The sequence below is a fragment of the Peromyscus californicus genome, unplaced genomic scaffold (genome assembly GCF_007827085.1).
Source record: "Peromyscus californicus insignis strain IS unplaced genomic scaffold, ASM782708v3 Scaffold_21__1_contigs__length_65335640, whole genome shotgun sequence".
In the NCBI taxonomy this organism is placed as follows: domain Eukaryota; kingdom Metazoa; phylum Chordata; class Mammalia; order Rodentia; family Cricetidae; genus Peromyscus; species Peromyscus californicus.
In genome coordinates, this window is record NW_026294514.1 from 61684303 (window position 1) to 61703010 (window position 18708).

The window sequence follows — 18708 nt, forward strand, 5'->3', positions numbered from 1 at the left end:
CTGGTAGTTGCAACCAGAGAGTAAATGCCCTAGGGCCCTTGTCTTTGAAGAAAACAAGGAAAGCTGGCACTGCCCACTGCTTACCATTCTTGGAGACAAATTGTGATGTGACTCCTGCTTCAAAAGTGGCAAAGACAGGGCTGTGGTCACTTGTCATGATGTCACTGGTACTGCCTGCAAGGGAGGGAAGTTATTTCTAAGCAGGGATGGAGAAGGCCAGCCAACCCCAGAACTGATCAATTACCTCAGTGTGGCCAGCTGACACCCAACAGCAGAAATGAGCTGTCCAGATTCAGTCCAGCCCAGAGGATTTCGAGCAAAGGCTTCAGTGTTTTAAGAACGGGGACTTAGGCATTTGTTTATGCAGCAATAGATGGCCTAATTACATTAACAGCTGGAGAAAACCCGGGCTCCAAGTCTTCCCCTTACGTTCTAGATACACACTCTTTTTTCTTTGCTTTCCTTCCTGGCCTCCTCCACCTCCAACTCCTTAAACCCTTCTACTGCGTCCTTTGGTACTCAATAGCCTATTAGCAAACTATTATGTCTTCAGCCTTCCATGTAAGTCGGTCTTCCTCTCTGGCCCTCACACACTGGGTGATGTGTGGGATATGTGCCCTCCTCAATCCCAGTTGCCACTTCCAGACCCATCTCCTTCCCCTTTCCTAAAACCTGTACTATGAGGCCAAGGTCAAAAGAGACAGGGGCAATTCTCTGAGCCTCTACCATCATTTGGCCCTCTGCAGAGGCAGCTGATTTGCCCGAGATAGCTGGCATGATCTTCAGAGTGAGACAGTTATCCTCTACCTGTATTTGGGTCCCTCACACTCAGGATCCCTGTGGCACTGAAGTAAAGAGTGGGCAGAGAAGATGACAACATGGCTTCCTGACCACCTAAGACAGAGCTGGATGGACTTGTTAACAGGCCATCCAGCTGAGAGGACCTCAGGGCTGGAGGACTTGGGGAGTAGGTATCCATATAATGGACTTGTGTATTTCTGGGAAGAGGGTCACAGGGCTGAAGAGCTCAGGTGTGACTGGGGTAGGGAGTCTGGGTAAAGGATGAGAAATGGGTACTTTCTGTCTTTTGTGTATTTTGTCTGGTTGGTTTGGGTAGCACTAGGATTGAAGCCGGGGCCTTTTGCATGGTAGGAAAATACTCCACTCCTGAGCTATATATAGCCTCTGTCCCACTTTCAGGTTCTGAAGGCAGAACAGTGCCTTGGCTGAAGCTGTGAGTGTAAGAGTGTAAGAGATGTAAGAGTGTGAGCTAAGAGTGTAAGAGATGTAAGAGTGTAAGAGATGTAAGAGTGTGAGCTAGGAGTATAAGAGATGTAAGAGTGTAAGAGATGTAAGAGTGTGAGCTAAGCGTGTAAGAGATGTAAGATTGTAAGAGATGTAAGAGTGTGAGCTAAGAGTGTAAGAGATGTAAGAGTGTAAGAGATGTAAGAATGTGAGCTAAGCGTGTAAGAGATATAAGAGTGTAAGAGATGTAAGAGTGTGAGCTAAGAGTGTAAGAGATGTAAGAGTGTAAGAGATGTAAGAGTGTGAGCTAAGCGTGTAAGAGATGTAAGAGTGTGAGCTAAGAGTGTAAGAGATGTAAGAGTGTAAGAGATGTAAGAGTGTAAGAGATGTAAGAGTGTGAGCTAAGAGTGTAAGAGATGAAGAGTGTAAGAGATGTAAGAGTGTGAGCTAAGCGTGTAAGAGATGTAAGAGTGTAAGAGATGTAAGAGTGTAAGAGATGTAAGAGTGTTAGCTAGGAGTGTAAGAGATGTAAGAGTGTAAGAGATGTAAGAGTGTGAGCTAAGAGTGTAAGAGATGTAAGAGTGTAAGAGATGTAAGAGTGTGAGCTAGGAGTGTAAGAGATGCTGCTGCGTTGCACATGTAAAGTTGCTGTAGGAAGGTCGTCTAGTGAGGTCAGTTCTGGGCAACACAGATCAAGAGAAGGATGTGTGTGTGTGTGTGTGTGTGTGTGTGTGTGTGTGTGTGTGATGCATATGCTAAACTAGCCCAGTGTGACGGTAGATATTAACAGATAAAGGGAACAGAAAGCAACTTCATCTGTGGAATCAGAGTTTAGCGGTCTCCAGAGAGGGTGGAACCATAAGGCAGCTTCCAGACAGTGGCAAAACTCCCCCAACCTATTTCCTTACTCAGAGGGGTGGGTAGGTATGAGGGCTCAGCTGAACAGGTATGGGTCATGAACTGCCCATCAGGGGTCTCTGGCTTGTGAATTGCTCATTCGTGGTGCATTGTGGGATGAGAGTTGAGTGCCATTGACTAGGCACTAGTCAAAGTGAATGTGCGTGTGTGCGCCTGTGTGTGTGTGTGTGTGTGTGTGCATGCGTGCGTGCGTGCGTGCATGTGTGTGTGTGTGTGTGTGTGTGTGTACAGATACCCCTGGAGGCTAGAAGAGGAAGGTGTATCTCTTGGAGCTGGAGTTATAGGTAGCTGCGGGCCATCTAGTGGGTGCTGGGAACCAACCTCAGGTCCTCTGGAATATCAGCAAGTGCTCTTAAGTGCTGGACCATATCTCTAGCCTCACAGTGAAATATTCTTAGGTCTCCCCAAATCCACATGAACACATTTAAGGATATCTATTAGGTTGAACCATCTGAATCCCTGGTAGTTGGCTGTTTTATACCTGCAAAAACATCGCTTTTATATATATTACTCAAACTCCATATGATTCTTCAAAAAAGAATAGTACCTGAAGATCCTATTTATGCTATTAGGGAAGACAAATATTCAGCAATCTTACCTATCTGTGAACCCCGTGAACCACAGTGACAACTGGCGTGGAAAGATATACCCACGGGTGCAGTAGTGGTGTAAATGTCGTGGGAGTAACCAACCTCTTTCTGACTGAATTTAAAACCCACCCCCCCAAGACAGAACTCATGTCTGTTACTGTTAACTGGGCCAAAAACCTGTGATTGGCTGGACCACATGCTTTAGGGGAGAACCTACTACTATTATTCTGCTAAATTATCATAGTATTATATTGTCCTTTAAGTATTATCTTTATATCCTTAGATTAGTACATTTCTTAGCCCTCATCAGAGAAGCTTCTTTTTGCAGTAATGACAACACAGAGACCCACAAGTAGTCAACATGCAGAGAAAAAGATTACAGAGTGCTCAGTTCTAAATGGGGCATATATATCACACCTACACCCTCTAAGGCTCAGGGATCATTGCAGAAGAGGGGGGTAGAAAGATTGTAAGAGTCAGAGGGAGTGGACAGATGCAGTGAAACATTTGTGAAATACGAGAGCAAACCAAAACAGCTATGACTGCATGTACAAGATCTACACAAGATCAAGCCATCCAAAATCCCAGCATGGATGGGGAGGGGCTCATGAAGTCCACCCCTAGCTGAGGAGCTACTGGCAATTGATGGCTACTGGGGGAGGGACAGGATATTTTCTTCAGGGATTTGGTCTCTAAAAGACTACCCATATTCCAGTAGATGCTCCTACACCCACACACATACAGACAGCACTAAGTAGACTGAGTGGGTTTAAAAAGAGAGAGAAAGAGTACATGAAATTGGGAGGGTAGAGAGCCGGGAGGGATAGGAGAGGGACTGGAGGGGAGGAAGTGGGGGTGGATTTGATCAGAATACTTATGACTGTATGAAATTCTCAATTAAAAGAAAAAAGAAAGAAGCTGCTTTTAGAAGTGCTTTATAAATTTGAATCTCTCTCTGAGCAGGGCTATTTATTGCATTGCAGGCCAAGAAGGACAGGGAGGTACCAATTCTTTCGGGATTCCTCATTGGGGCTCCAAGCACACTGAAGGCCCTCGCTTTGCCGCTGTCCTCAGAACCCCAAACCTAGTCTACATTCTCTAGTGCTCCACTCACCATAGGACTGGCAAACCACATGTACCAGGGGGTAAGACTTCCAGAGGACTCGGTCACACCAGGAGGGCAGGTTGTACTTCATCTGCAAAGCAACATCACTGTTTTATAGCAGGCATACTACTTCCTTTGTTATTAGTAAAAAACAAAAACTCCAATATTAACTGGGAAAATCTGCCATCCACAAATTCATCCATTGTTGGCTCTTTAGGGAACTTCCCTGCAGGTAGCCTTAAGCTATTTCAAATATATTTTCTGTGTGTGAGTGTTTTCTCTGCATATATGTATGTGCACCACATGGGTGCAGTGCCCACAGAGGTCAGAAAAGGGTGTTGGAGGCCCTGGAGTTGGAGTTACAATCGGTTGTGAGCAGCCATGTGAGTGCTGGGAACTGAGCTCAGGTTCTCTGCAAGATCATCCAGTGCTCTTAATGACTGAGCCATCTCAGCCCTCTATGCTATTTTGTAACTGTTTCTTCTTAGGGTAGCATACAAAACAATGGGTTTCACCGTGACGTTTTCATATATGTACCATCATACTTTGCCCACATTCGTCCCTTAGTGCCCTCTCTTCTTCCCCTTCCCCACCTCTTCTGGCTCCCTTCCTTCCCCCACATAGCCTCCTTTCTGCTTTGATGGCATATGTATCATATGTATGTGTGTTATATGTAAATAACATAAAAATATTTTTATATTTAAAAGTAGAAATAAGAATATATATTTAAATCTAAAATCTGCACATGAGAGAAAATGTGATATTTGCCTTTCTAAGTCTGCTTAATTCACTTAAGCTTTAAATTCTTCAACTCTTTAAACTCGACTTTGGGCTCCGCAGCTTCAGATGTCCTGGAGTGCTGCTCATGAATGAGGTTAATTCACCTTGCACCTGGACCCCTCTTCCTTCCTGCTAGAACCCTCCAAGCCTTCATTGTCTCCTCCCCCCAGGCCCAAGCAGTACCTAGATCTCATCCAGACAAGGCTCTGAGCCTTCTCTCTGCATCCTTAGCTTAAGCAGCTCTCTGTGCCCATCATCTGGTACTGCTTATCCCTGGACTCATCTAGGTTGATGGCCTTGGGTTGGACCCCATAAAAAGTGACCAATGTCCAGAACTTGTGCTTGGCTGGGCTCTCTCTAGTGGCTCCTTGAACTTGAAATGTGTAACCCCTCTCTCCCTTCATACCTCCCTGTCCATATTCCCGCTGCCCTTCAAGGCACCTCAGGTGGCATCTTTAAGAAGCCTCCCCATCCTTCCTGTCCGATGGTTGTCTCCTCCTCTGCCTGCTCCTTGTGACATCATGCTAACTATTGGGGTAGTCAGTTGCATGCTTGTCTTCTCTCTCCTCCTATAAACAGCCTGGGGCCAATGTTCTTTCAGTTCTGACCTCTCACCACCCAGGAGAATTCCTCACCCATCAGTAACTCTTTGAATAAATGAATATATTATTGCATCTTTCCCCAAACGCTGTTCCTTTCAATAGGAGTGGCCTTGTTAATATATTATAGTCACTCTGTGATTAGTTTAGTTAGACTTTACCTATGGAGAACTATAATGCTTGGAAGCTCTTATAGGTTCTGATAAGCCCTGTAGCAAAGAGACCAGTCTTGCTGGTGTTGTTTTGGAGTCTATCCATCTAGTCCAGGTTGGCCTTGAACCTATGATTTTTCTGCCTAAACTTCTCAAATATTGGGATTACAAGCATGCACCACCACACTCAGATGGATGGAAACCTGTTCAATCTCAGCTACAGAATTTGGGGGTGGGGGACTTCGTTTATTTTGGTCTTTTAAAATCAGTTTTACAGGGCTATACTGAGGGCTCAGTGGTTAAGAACTCTGGTTGATCCTGCAGAAGGCTCTGGGTTTGGTTCCCAGTACCTACAAGTCAGCTCACAAGCATTCATAACTCCCATTCCAGGGGATCCAACACCCTCTTCTGGCTTCTGTGGGCACTGCATGTATGCGATTCATACAGGCAAAACCACCCACCCACATAAAATAAAAATAAACAAATCTTTAAAACTAGCCTTTCTATACAGTTAACAACCAACACTTCAAAATTCTCTCAGCATCTTAGAATAGGATCATCACTAATTCAGCATTTTGTGTGTGCGAGTTGGTGGCAGTTTTTGCATGTGAAAGTTTTGTTTTTAGAGACAGTCTCATCAAGCCCAGAGTGGCCTCAAACTCACTATGTAGTCAGGGATGACCTTGGACTCCTGAGCCTCTTGCTTCCTCCATCTCCTGAGTAGTGGGATAAGAGGTTCATGGTACCATGCCTGGCTTGAGGCTGGAGACGGAATCCGGGGCTTTGTGCACACCAAGCAAGCACTCCTAACTGAGGTACATCCCCAGCCCCCGCAGGTGCATCCTAATTTCTGTTTTTGTTGCCGCCTGCTGATGGAGGATGTGTCCCACTTTCTAGGAACCACCATGGAATGGTGAGTTGGGCAAAGGAAGTGGGAGGGGCCGAGAGCTTACCCCTGTCGCTTTCTGCTTCGTGTAGGCATACTTGTCCCGAGTCATCCTTTCGAACCGGTAGGTGGGGGCGAAGGTGATCTCCTCCTCCTCTGAAACAGACACAGGCTCCCCAGTTTGGCTCCCCTCCTCTGCAGACACGGCCCCTCCCTGGCTAGGTCATCCAGGCAGAGAGAAGACAGTGGGGAGGGTGCAAAGGAGAGACAGTGTGCTCTCACCAAAGTGCAGGAAGACCTTCTGTTCCTTCCTCTCCAGGAGCAGTTGGTCATGGGCCAGCAGATCTGAATACTGCTGCTGCTTAATCTTCTGGATGATGGCCTCTGCCTCCTGGAATGCAGACACGCCAGGTCAGACCCCACTCCTCCCCACCCTCCCCACCGATCACACCAAGGCCTGGGCCCCAGCAGTGTCCCAATCGCTGTAAGAATAAGAAATGCCTGGAAAGGCTGTAACATCACCATAACTAGCTCCAGGCTAGCCCAAATTTGCACGTGGGATCTGTTGTTTTTGCATATTGGCCTTTAAACACCATTGTTAGTAACACTTCATGAGACAGGCAGAATGTTTCCTTTGCTTTCACTGGCTCTTTCTGTGAGAACAAGGGAGTCCAGCTGTAAACCCACAGGTGGGAGAGAATTCCTGGTTCGAAGGCCTTGAGCATCACCCTCCTTGAGACCCACTCAGCAAGAATTGGTGCCACACTGTGCGGTAGGGGCTGTGCTGGCCTTGGTGTCTAGCAGGCCTCCCTCCTGTCTACTTCTCTGTGACTTTGAACCAGGCGCTGGGCTCCTGCCCAGGTGAGTGTGGAGCTATGGCAACCCTTCCCCAGGAAGGTCAGGATGTGACCTTCTCACATCTTCTCATTCCTGCCTACTCACTCTCAGGGAGGAAAGATGTCACCTGGGGATCTCTGGTGAGGAAGGTGGCTGGCTGCAGACGCTCAGTCTACAGAGCTGTGATGGGGGCTGAAGGCCCAGAGATGGCTCAGGGACATGGGGTCCCATGGAGAAATGCTTGAGATAAAGGGACACCCGAGGTTCAACCACAACTACAAGTGATGCATCATCTCCTCTCAGCGGTCTCTCTGGCCTCTCTGTGTGCTTGATTGTAAAGCAGGGTCAGCTCCTGCTGTGTCCCTTTGTCCTCACAGGACTAGAGTGTGGGAATGCACTAAAGTCAGTCCCTCAGTGGGAGTGAAACAGGCTGCTAACTCCGACTTCTCGACAGAAGGACACTCACTGTTCCACACCACACTGTCTCCTGCTTCAACTTTTATGAGCAGGAAAAACAACTGTGTGGACTCTAGACTCATCCCGGGGTCACATCTGTTGGTCCCCTTCCTGTAGGCAGGCAAGCAATGCCTTAGACCCACTAATGATGCCATGGTTGGTTGAGATAAGTGAGCTGCTCCCCCATGATGCCTGTGCTTCCTCACCAAGCCAGGCTGCTGCTGGCTGCCTGGCAGACTGCAGGGACAGTGGCAGTGATGAGGGGTGGCCACTGAAGTCCTGGGGCAAAGTAGACCCAATCAGAAAGGAACTGTAAAGAAGGACAGAGGCTCGGCGACAGGAGCTGTAATGAGTCCCAGAGAGGAGCGGCTGCCTTAGCCTGCTTCTGAGTGTTCATGTGTCTCTTTGCTCGTCCGTCTGTCCTGAGCGGACTCTTGGGAGGCTCTGTCCCCGTACAGCTCCGCTCAAGGCGGATTCTCCTTACCCAGGTGGGCAGCTCCACACGGTAGTTGAGATCCCCAAGCCAGAAGAGGTGGGTGAAGCGGTGAGTGATGTTAAACGGGCTTAGCTTCTTGTCTCCCAGGGCCAGGAACCGCAGGATGTTCATATAGTTTTGGTTTCGCCTAATTCAGGGAAACAAGGGCCTTCTAGCATCCAGCACAGGTCCTCACTCTGCCGTGGCAGGAAGTCAGGGGTGACATGTGGGAAACAGACGTAGACTGCAGTTCTGTCTCAGTGGGCACCTGAGCGTACCTGGGAGACCCAAGTGGGATTATAGAGTCTAGATCCCAAGCAGGAATCTACCCATCAGGAAGTAGGATCAGTAAATGTACTAGAGGGCTATGGTCACAACAGGATTGCCTGCAGACAGAATGAGCTTTGAGCTACAGGATGTTCCTGAGGAGTGTTTTCCTTTAGAAATAGACCAGGTTTAAGGGACCTATTAGGTTAATGACATAAGTATCTTTTCTGTCCTCCAGACAAGAGTCACATATACCTGAGGTCTGTACTATGCTATAGTTGTCTTTGTTTAGACAACAGAGGCCCAGAAGGTCTGAGGCGGAGCAAGTCATCCGGGTGTGCAGAGGGCACGGGGCCATTACCTGAGTTTCTTTTCACTTCCGGAAGTCAAGTGGCTGTTGACAAACCCCAAGGAGGTTCCATTGAACATGAAGGACACCCCCACAGCTCCCTTGTTTCCTGAGGGAAGAAAGAAAAGAAGCAGAATGTCAACCAGGTAGGCTTGTCAAGGAGTCGTAAGTTGAGGTGAGGTAAAGGGCACTAACGCTGTTAAAAAAGAGTAAGAGAAGCAGACTGAGGAAAGAGGGGAAGGTAGACAGGTCACAAGGGGCGGGGCATGCCGGTGATGGACAGATGGTAGCAGCCTTGTGATTTTCTATATAGAACAGAGGAAGGAGGATGCTGCTGTCATCCATTTCTGGGTCTGAGATGTTGGGGGGGGGGTCACTGTACTGAGCAGATAGGGGACAGAGAGGAACATAGCAGCCTGAAAGCTTGGGACTTGGGGGGTGTACCCCCCGCTCCCAGCTAAGTAAACTGATTATCTACTCAGGGTCTCTAGTGAGATAAAAAACCTTCACACACACACACCCGTTTCTCTCTCCCTCCCTTCCTCCCTCCCCCCTTCTCACACACACACACACACACACACACACACACACACACACACACACACACCTTGCTCATGTTTTAATTTATTTTTATTTTACATTAGTGGTTTTTAAAGTATATTCCCTAGGTCAACACAGTAGCCTCAGGGAGTCCACTGGAGAGGCAGATACCAGATGCCTAAACCAGAGATTCTAGGGCTTAAAAATATGTGCTTGACAAACCCTAGAAGGCAAAGGGTTGGTAGACAGGGGCCATCACCAACCAAAATAGCATATATATCTTTTTTATTGGTGGGAGAGATATCTGTTTAATTTTCTTTTGGTGCTTGGGACCCAACCCTGGACCTTGCACACACTAAGCAAGCACTGTACCATGGGGTTCTGTACGGAGGATCAGATCTCGGGCCAATGACACTTTGGAAACCACCCGAGACTTACTAAGTCAGAACCCACATTTTAACCAGCTCTCCAGAGCTGGTATAGACCCTGGATGAGTTTTTGCAGGAGAAACCATTCCGATTTGCTAAAGACTACGGGAACCTAGGACAGGCCTCTCAGGGTTTAATCTGGGGACATTGCCAAGAGAAAGAAGAGGTGCAGCATGGGACTGGGACCCCCCTCTATGCTCACCCAGGGTGTTGGCGATGCCTGTCTTCACATTGTCAGTGCAGATGTGGCTGATCCGATTCTCATGCTCTGGCTTGGCAAGCACCACTATGCGAATGTTCCAGAGTGTGTGGATGGCGACCTGGTGGTGGTGGCGGCGGGAGATGATGTTGCAACATCGGGCTGGGGTTTAGTGTTGGAATCCTGAGAACCCCAAAGGGATTCACCCCAGCTCTCACCCCGAGAGTAAGATACCCTGTCTGTAATCCCTAGCTTTCAGGGGTAACTTCTAACGATGCCTAAGAGTGAGACAAAGTACCTCACAGATGAGACCTGGGGCTGAAGGTACTTCCAGGAAGCCAAGATTATTCTTTTAAGCAGGAGTGGGGAAGGTGGGGGACTCAGGACTCTATCAACTTCTGAGGATGGCACCTGGATGTATATCTTTTACTCTGAAAATGGGGGACCACTGAGCTCCTATACATCTTTGGAAGTATCTTGTCTGACTTTCTGAGATGCTTAGAAAAGCATATTGTCTTCCCCACCCAGGGCTGGGCCAGCAGCTCACTGTTTTAAATGTCATGCTGGTGACTTCTTGCAGGGAGTGCCTGAGTATCTCCAGCCACTCCTTCTCTCCAAGGGGGTCCTCCTGGGTGCCAATCACGTAGATGTCATGGGGGATATAATCAGCAGAGTCATCCCGCGTCTTTCCCTGCCCCTTGGAGAGAAACCAGGACGTGATCTTCTTGGGAGGGGGTGCGTTACCTTCAACAGCAAAACCCAACACCAAGTGAGTCAAAGGCATGTCAGGTCAAGGGCATCAGGGGGATTCAAAACAGTGGGGGGGGGGGAGGGGGGAGGATCATATAGTTACAAAAATCACTGAGACAAATGCCCTAGATGAAGAACTCAGTACTGAGATCACCTTACATGTCAGCGGTGGTCAGAGCTCAGTGAGATCTTGTTGTAAAGATACTGTTACATTCCCAAGAATGGAACACTGGGAGATCCTCTACAGAGCCCTGATCTAACTGAACGGGTGGCAAACATGTCCTGGGCTCTAGGGTGGCAGTAACACATGAGCTGTGGCCCTGCCTGTCACTCAGGAGTTTACAATTCTGATGGTGAGTGACATGTTCAGGATGGAGGCTTCTATCCCACTGCCAGGAAACACCAAAGGCTTCCCGGAAGGAAGTTCCGTTCAGCTAAGAACTGAGATGATGAGGTGCTCAGCAGAGAAACAGGAAGAGCATGCTATGTTCCTCAGCTTCTATTTTTAAAAATGAGTGGGAGCAGCTTCTCCAAGGAAGGATGGGAGGTCTACTTCTGGAGATGCCTTAAGGCTGGGTAGATAGATGTTCTCCCCATACTCCAAAGAGGTGTGTGTCTCTTGGCCAACAGAGAGACAGGAAGCCAAGAATCCGAATAACAATCGCTGCAAACTCTGCTTCCCAGGCTCTCAGTGACCACATATGGAGACCTTCCCATCCTGCCCATGTGCAGCAGGGCTCCAGCTTGCCCCACCCATGTGTCTTCTCCCGGAAGGGCACCCCTGCTCTGTACAGTGGAAAGACCCCACCGCGTCCAACCAAAAGAACTCTTTACAGGCAGACAAGAAAACTAGAAATTTCCCCATGTCACATGCATGAACCCTTGGGAGTGAGAGCCTAAGGAGTTAATAATAGTCTAAGATACCTGTTAAATTTGAATTTCTGGTAGATGGGTGATTTTTAGAATAAGTATTCCCCATGCAATGGTTGTCTGTCTAAGATTCAGATTTAACTGGACATCTTCTAACTATTTATTTCTAGATCAATATTTATACCAAAACATTATATAGTATAATTGACAATTAGTATAATGTACATATTTAATATAATATTATGTGATAATATATAAATATATAGTATATATATTTAGCCCAATATATATTTTGTATTTTAGTTTTTATTTCTAGCTGAGTACTTATACCAAATAATTATTTAAATATTTCACTTACATATTTATCATATGGAATATATTACCATATATTCAGCATATATATTTGCTGTTTATTTACTTCTAGCCACACACCTATGCTAAAAACTTATATATTATTTACACAGAATTTAAACTGAGGGCCATTTACCTATCTTCTATCCATCTACCCACCCATCCACCCATCTATCCATCCACTGATCATTCTATCTCTCCCCTTATCTCCTCCCTACATAAATCAGGGTCAGATGTCTTTCTTCAAGACCTGGGGTCCTTTGGCAAGCTACAGAGTTACCTATTGTGGCTACTCTTGGGGTGCACTAGTCCTAAAGCTCAGTACTTTTCTTGTTCATCATCATTGGACAAAGGTAGAATTCTCTAGAAAAGAGGTCGTACAGACGGGACCGAGACCAGGACTATGAACGAGAGATGGAGGCGCCCCCTTGTGCCATTTGCAGATGCTGAGGCAGGAAGGTGGACCCAAGCAAAACTGGTAGGAGGGAGGGGGCACAGGGACCCACCCATGTTCCAAGTGCCAATGAAGATGGTGATCATGTCGGGCTCCGGCTGCTCCGAATGCTTGTTCTTCATCTGCTGCAGCAGTTGGCAGAAGCCTTCTCTCTTCTGGAGGAGGAAGGGCAGACACACTGAGAAGGACCTCCACCTCCCTGCACATTGGCTTCTACAAAGGATGTGGTCAGCTTAAAAAACACTGAGGGGGCGTTTTATATATATATATATACATATACATACTTTATGTATGTATATATATATATGTGTGTATATATATGTGTGTGTATACACACACACACACACATATATATATACATACATATATATATATATATATATATATATATCTCAGACTGAGTTTTCTATATATCTCTGTAAACAAGAAGAGCAGCCACCTGGAGAGAGGTGTTGTTTCAAGTCATGAGCATGTGGCTTCTTGGACCCAGCCATTCTGCTGCAAGGGTGTGATTTGAAGCCAAAAATCAGAAGCTGCACCAAGATCCAAACACATCAGGGTACTGCAGCGTGTCCATAGGTAGGAGACTCAGATAATCATGTTGTACACCATTCCTAAGCTAGAACTCCATAGAGTTTTAAAATTATGGTACAGAAGTACCTTAGCCACAGAGAAGTGGCCATGATACAACATTAGTTATGAGAAGCTACTTGGTGAATACGGTCTGGGTGCCACCACTACACTATCATCTTAAGAAAAACATGCATGGGGCATGGGAATTCATGCCTTTAATCCCAGCACGTGGGAGATTGAGGTTACAAGGCTGCTGTGAGTTCAAGGTCAGCCTGTGCTATACAGTGAGTACCAGGCCAGACAGGGCTACATTGCAAAATCCTGTCTCAAAAAAGTCCAAACCAAAGCAAAACATAAAAACAAACAAAAAGCCCTTAAGACACCTGGAAGGGGATAGTCCAGAGTCAGTTAGTGGTGAGCGCTGCTTTTGTTTTAAACTTTTGTATTTGATACTTAAAAAAAAAAAACAATGAGACTGAATTACTTACGCAATAAAAGAAAATTTAAAGAAGCTAGGGCCAATGCAATGGCCTGGCAGGCAAAGGCGTTTGCTGTGGAGCTAAGTTCAATCCTTGGGACTCAGATGGTAGATAGAGAGAACCGACTTCTGTCCTCTGACCCCTACACATGCCCTGTGGCACGTGCAAGCCCCACCTCCAAGTACACAAATCCAACATTTTTTTAAAAAAGAAAATTTAACGAAACTAAGCAAAGACAAGAGAGTATACCAAGACAAAAGCCTCCCTAATCTTTTGCACGTATTTTTCCTGTGTTCACAGTGGGGCATGAAGCTGACTTTCCCTCTCTTAGTCAAGAGGGCTGTTGTCCATAGGGCAGCTGGTTTTAAATGAGAGGACACAAAATTTCAAGTAGTGCAACAGGAAAGGCCGGATGCCTGGTGTCCCTGGTTACAAAGCCAGCAATTTTATATGATTCAGCCTCATGGCTGCGACTCTCATGACTGCCCACTCCAGAACCCAGCTCATCAAGACATAACCGCGGCTTCTTTACTGAAGCCTGTCTTTAGCTGAGGCTGGCAAGGGTCGGTGTCTCAGCCCTTTCCACTGGGCTGCCACTGGGCAGAAGTAACTAGTTTTGGACCTGTGCTCCTGAAGTCCAGAACACTGCCCAGCTGTGTGACCTCTCTCTACTTCCTGTCATCTGTCTGCATTCCCTCTCCACTGTTCCTGTCAGCCCATGCCTGCCGCCATTCCCTCATACTCACCCCCAGGCCAGGTGAAAGCAGATGCCTGGGGAACTTGGCGGGAGTTACCTCCGTAAGACTGTACTAGGAGCCCCTCCTCCCCCAATAGCTTGTCTATATCTGACATGCGGGGTCAGCCACACGTCAGGATACACACACTCTCTGATCTGCCATCCATTTTCCATGCCTCATATAAATGGTACTGATGAGCATGGCCAGCAGAGCCTCTGTGTGGGATTCAGACCATTTGGGGTGACTTCTGAAGTGAGCAATCAGAGGACAGAGAACCACATCCAGGGGTTTTCTCCTGGCCCATAGTGCCTCTTCCTCTGTCGGCCATGATGGCAGAGGAACCTTACTTCCGCAGAGCGGGGCAGAGTTTCAAAACAGAAGTCCTCAGAAGGAAGTATCGGCCAGGACTCAGATTTAAATCCAAAGCTGGCCCAAAGGGCTCCTAAATCTAGCCAAGAGACACCATTTCTAGAAGCCTCCTGGCCAGCTCAGCACTGGGCATGAGCCGGGGTGCCTTCTCTCAGCTGGAAGGCAGCACTCGTGATCCTGGGACGGCGGAACTAGAACCAGCTGGCCCAGAGCCTGACCACCTAAGCTCAGCTTCCTGGCGGTGAAAAGGGAGCTCTGCAACCCAGGGAGCTAATGACTGCACCCCCTGGCACATCGCCGTCCTCCAGACACGTGTCCCTTCTTGCCCTCCATTAGATATCTATTGTCACTTACTTTAGAGTCAGAAAAAACGTATTCCTTCCTCAGGATTTTCTCCTTCTCTGTCTCCACCAAAATCACCAGCTTGTTCAGAAACTTCTGGGACTTGATGAGCTGCAGGACTTCAGAAAACCAGAGGTTCATTGAGTTATCATCTGCTCCTTCAACATGTCCAGTGTCCACTGCATTCTAGGCACCAACCCTCGACCTGACCCTCACATACCGGGCTGAGCCCTAGGGGTACATCTTGAGAAGTGTGGTACCCACAACTGTCTAGAAGTGGCTTCACTACACAGACTGTGTGACTGTCCATCCTTGATCTTTCTCTCTACATGCCACTCTGCTTCCCCGGCTCCTGTCTGTTTCGCTTCATTTGTGAAAAACTCACATAAAAGTTGTAGTTTTCATTTCTTATCAAAAGTTGAAGGGCTAGGGAGGTAGCTCAGCAGTTAAGAACATATACTGCTCTTTCAGAGGACCTGAGTTCAATTCCCAGCGCCCACATCAGGCAGCTCACAACCATCTGTAATTCCAGTTTCAGGGGGATCTGACTCCTCTGGTCTCTTGGGGGCATCTGCACTCTTATACACAGACACACACACACACACACACACACACACACACACACACACACACACACACACACAATTGAAAATAATAAAGATAAAATTAAAAATGAGCAAGGCAGTGGTGGTGCATGCCTTTAATCTCAGCACCTGGGAGGCAGAGACTGATGGATCTCTGAGCTTGAGGCGAGCCTGGTCTACAGAGAGAGTTCCAGAACAGTCATGGCTACACTCAAAAAAACAAAAAAACAAAAAAAAGAAAGGAAAAGAAAAAAGAAAGAAAAAGAATTAAATCATTCCATATTTTTTCCCCTTTAGTTAATAGTACCTTTCCTCTCCACCTTCCTCCAATGTCCTGCCCCCTAAAGGCAGTTAATTTCAAGTTTCTCAATTAACTCTTTGGAAATTTATCATTTAACATTTCTTGCTTCTTTTTAATTTTAATTTTTTAATTTTATGTGTGTGGTTATTTTGCCTGCTTATATATCTGTGAACCACATACATACAGTACCCCTGGAGACCAGAAGGGGGCATTAGATTCGCCCCCCCAACCCTGCTTGATCAGAGTTACAGATGGTTGTTAGCCATCATTTGGGTTCTGGGAATTGAATCCAGATCCTCTGCAAGAACAACAAGTGCTCTTAACCCCCGAGCTAACTCTCCAGCCCCCATCCCATGTTTAAAAAAAAAAAAAATCCTCAGCGTCCTGATCTTGAGGTTTCATTTGAAAATATTTTCTAGGGTCAGGAGATGGCCCAGTGAGTAAAATCATTTGCCTTGGTTCCTGAATTCCAATCTCAAGAACTAAGAAAAATCTAGATTCAGTAGCACGCTGTATTCCTCCAGGGAGATGGGAGGTGGAGACAGAATTACCTAGAAACTCTGGAGCCAGCCAGGAGTATGCACAAAGCGGCAGAAATGAGGTAGAAGGCAAGACTGACTCCTGGAAGCTGTCCTCTGACCTCCACACAGCACACAGCCACAGCTCATGCCCACACTCATGCATACCACACACACACACCATACACACATACACAACACAGGAAAGATTTCCTATTACATATTAGCTTTCTACTGCAGAAGATGAAGGTTTAGTTGTTTTTGGTTTTGGTTTTTTGTCGACACATACAACTTTGTACTCCCCTCTAACCCCCTACTGAACATAATTTCAGTTTCCCCATCATCTTTCCAACACCATATTTTTACTAAACACTCAATGCTATGTCACCGTGACTATGACGAGGCTCCTGACAGACTAGCCCCCAGTCTTTTCCTTTGCTCTTCTTTTCCTGAGTGGGGCTCAAGAACTCCCACTCTTAGCTGAGGAACTATTGACAGGCAGCTGCTCGTGGGGAGAGAGCCAATTTTCTTTATGGGTATGGCCCCGGGTAGGCACCAAGACTCAGGGGATGGTCTCACTCCCATGAGCGCATGGGCAGCACCAACTGGACTGAGTCAGTCAGAGGCCATGAAGTTGGGAGGAGGGCTGGGTGGGGGTGGATCTAAGAGGCGTTAGGGGAGGAGTGTGGGGTGAATATAATCAAAATACATTGTAGACATGTATGAAATTCTCAAGGAATAAAAGCACTGTGTGAAGCTTTTCCTGGGTTTTTGTAATTGTACAATTGCCCTGCTCTTTTCTTTTTTGATGGTGCTGCGGGTCACGCTGCACACTGAGCTACCGTCCTAACCCTGGGCTATGTGCTTTCCTCGACTTGAATTCTCCTTCCCTTTGTTAACACTCATTCCCACGTGACTAAGCACTGCTCTGCTGTCTGTGCCCTGCGTCTAAGCACTTTCCCAGAACCTCTAGGTCTGGTGACTTCGAGGCCTGATGAGAACCTGCCTTTTTCAGTACCCTGGAATCTACTCCTTCGTCCCTCTTGTGGGACCTCCTTCTCACGTTCCATGTCATCCTCTTTCTTTGTTTACGTCTTCATTTTGACACAGTAACCTCCCCAGTAGCTTTCTAAGAACTATTTTCTAAGAACTGTCTGCCTTTTAAATTAGCATACATTAACATATCCATTCGTTGTAACATCTTCATTCACACACATGATGTACTTAGATCATTACATAGTTGCTCCATGTGGCCTTCCTCTGTACTCCACCTTGGTCCCCTTTTCCCTTAGTAGCCCTCTCTGCCCCTCTCTGTCACTGTCTCTCTCTCTTTCTCTATCTCCTTCCTTCCCCCTCCCTCTCTTTCTCATCTCTAGTTCCATCCATTTTCCTATAAATGGTATCTCATGGTTCTTTATGGCTGAGTAATATCCATTCCATCACGTACAGGAACATTTTCTTCATTGGCTGATGGGCACCAAGGCCAATTCCATAACTTGGCTATGATGAACGTGGCTATAATAAACACAGGTGTGCAGCTATCACTGTGATATCAATCCGCTGTCAGATGAACGGCTGGCCAAGACTTCCCCCCATTCTGTAGGCTGCCTCTTCGCTCTGTTAACTGGCTCCCTTGCTGGCCAGAAGTACTTTAGTTTCATAGACTCCCATTTGTCAATTTTTGCTGTTTCCTGAGCTACTGGAGTTCTTTTGGGGGAAGTCCTTACCTGCAGCTAGGCCTAGTGACTGACACCATAATACCAGCCCTTGGGAGGTGAAGGAGAGGATGAGGAGTGAGTGCCTGGGCCCCATGAGGCTGTCTATTTGCATATTGGCCTGTTTTTCCTATTTTCCTCTAGCACTTGCCTGACATGCGTAGGACCTTGTGATCCTCATGACTGCAAAACTAACCAACCAACCAACCAACCAACCACCTCGAGCACAGTCTCTAATCAGGTAGACTTGTCACAGCTAATAGAGGTGGAGGGTTGAGTATGACCTCTATGACTCCAGCGGGAAAGAGTCTAGAACAGTGGTTCTCAACCTGTGGGTCGCGACCCCTCTAGGACTCAAACAACCTGTTCATAGGTTGCCCAAGATCATTGGAAAACACAATATTCACATTATGATCCATAACAGCAGCAAAATTATAGTTATGAAGTAGCAACAAAAATAATTTTATGGTTGGGGGTCACCACAACCTGAGGGACTGTATTAAAGGCTCACAGCGTTAGGAAGGTTGAGAACCACTCTCTAGAGGCGTGTGAAGACCTCCAGACTTCTCCTCATGTGCTTTTCTCTCCTGTTGAGTTTTCTTTGTATCCTTTCAATTTAATAAGTCCTATCCAGAATGGGGTCCCCCGTTGAGTCTTGGGGGTTCTCCGCGCACCCACAGAAGCTGGGGAATCTCCAATGTATTCTATTCTACCTCACTCGGGAAGTTCTAGGGCCTTTCCTTAGAACTCAATGTTGGGAGGCTCCCCAATGCCGGAGGTGCCTTCTCTGTTGTGCTGAACACTCAGGGCATTCTCAGCCTGGACATGTGTGTTATTCG

The 18708-nt window shown here is 46.9% G+C and overlaps 1 protein-coding gene across 2 annotated transcripts in view; it reads right to left on the reverse strand.

Moving 5' to 3' along the window:
• Inpp5d (inositol polyphosphate-5-phosphatase D) overlaps nucleotides 1-18708 on the reverse strand; it is a 126825-nt gene that overhangs the window by 15320 nt on the left and 92797 nt on the right. For both annotated transcript variants that reach the window (XM_052750500.1, XM_052750499.1), the window contains exons 10-19: nucleotides 14764-14870; nucleotides 12304-12406; nucleotides 10374-10570; nucleotides 9830-9947; nucleotides 8672-8768; nucleotides 8053-8191; nucleotides 6558-6666; nucleotides 6343-6431; nucleotides 3868-3949; nucleotides 85-174 (exon numbers count right to left, since the gene is read on the reverse strand). In XM_052750500.1, the coding sequence (XP_052606460.1) occupies nucleotides 85-174; nucleotides 3868-3949; nucleotides 6343-6431; nucleotides 6558-6666; nucleotides 8053-8191; nucleotides 8672-8768; nucleotides 9830-9947; nucleotides 10374-10570; nucleotides 12304-12406; nucleotides 14764-14870 (1131 nt within the window). The remainder of the gene's footprint in view (nucleotides 1-84; nucleotides 175-3867; nucleotides 3950-6342; nucleotides 6432-6557; nucleotides 6667-8052; nucleotides 8192-8671; nucleotides 8769-9829; nucleotides 9948-10373; nucleotides 10571-12303; nucleotides 12407-14763; nucleotides 14871-18708) is intronic.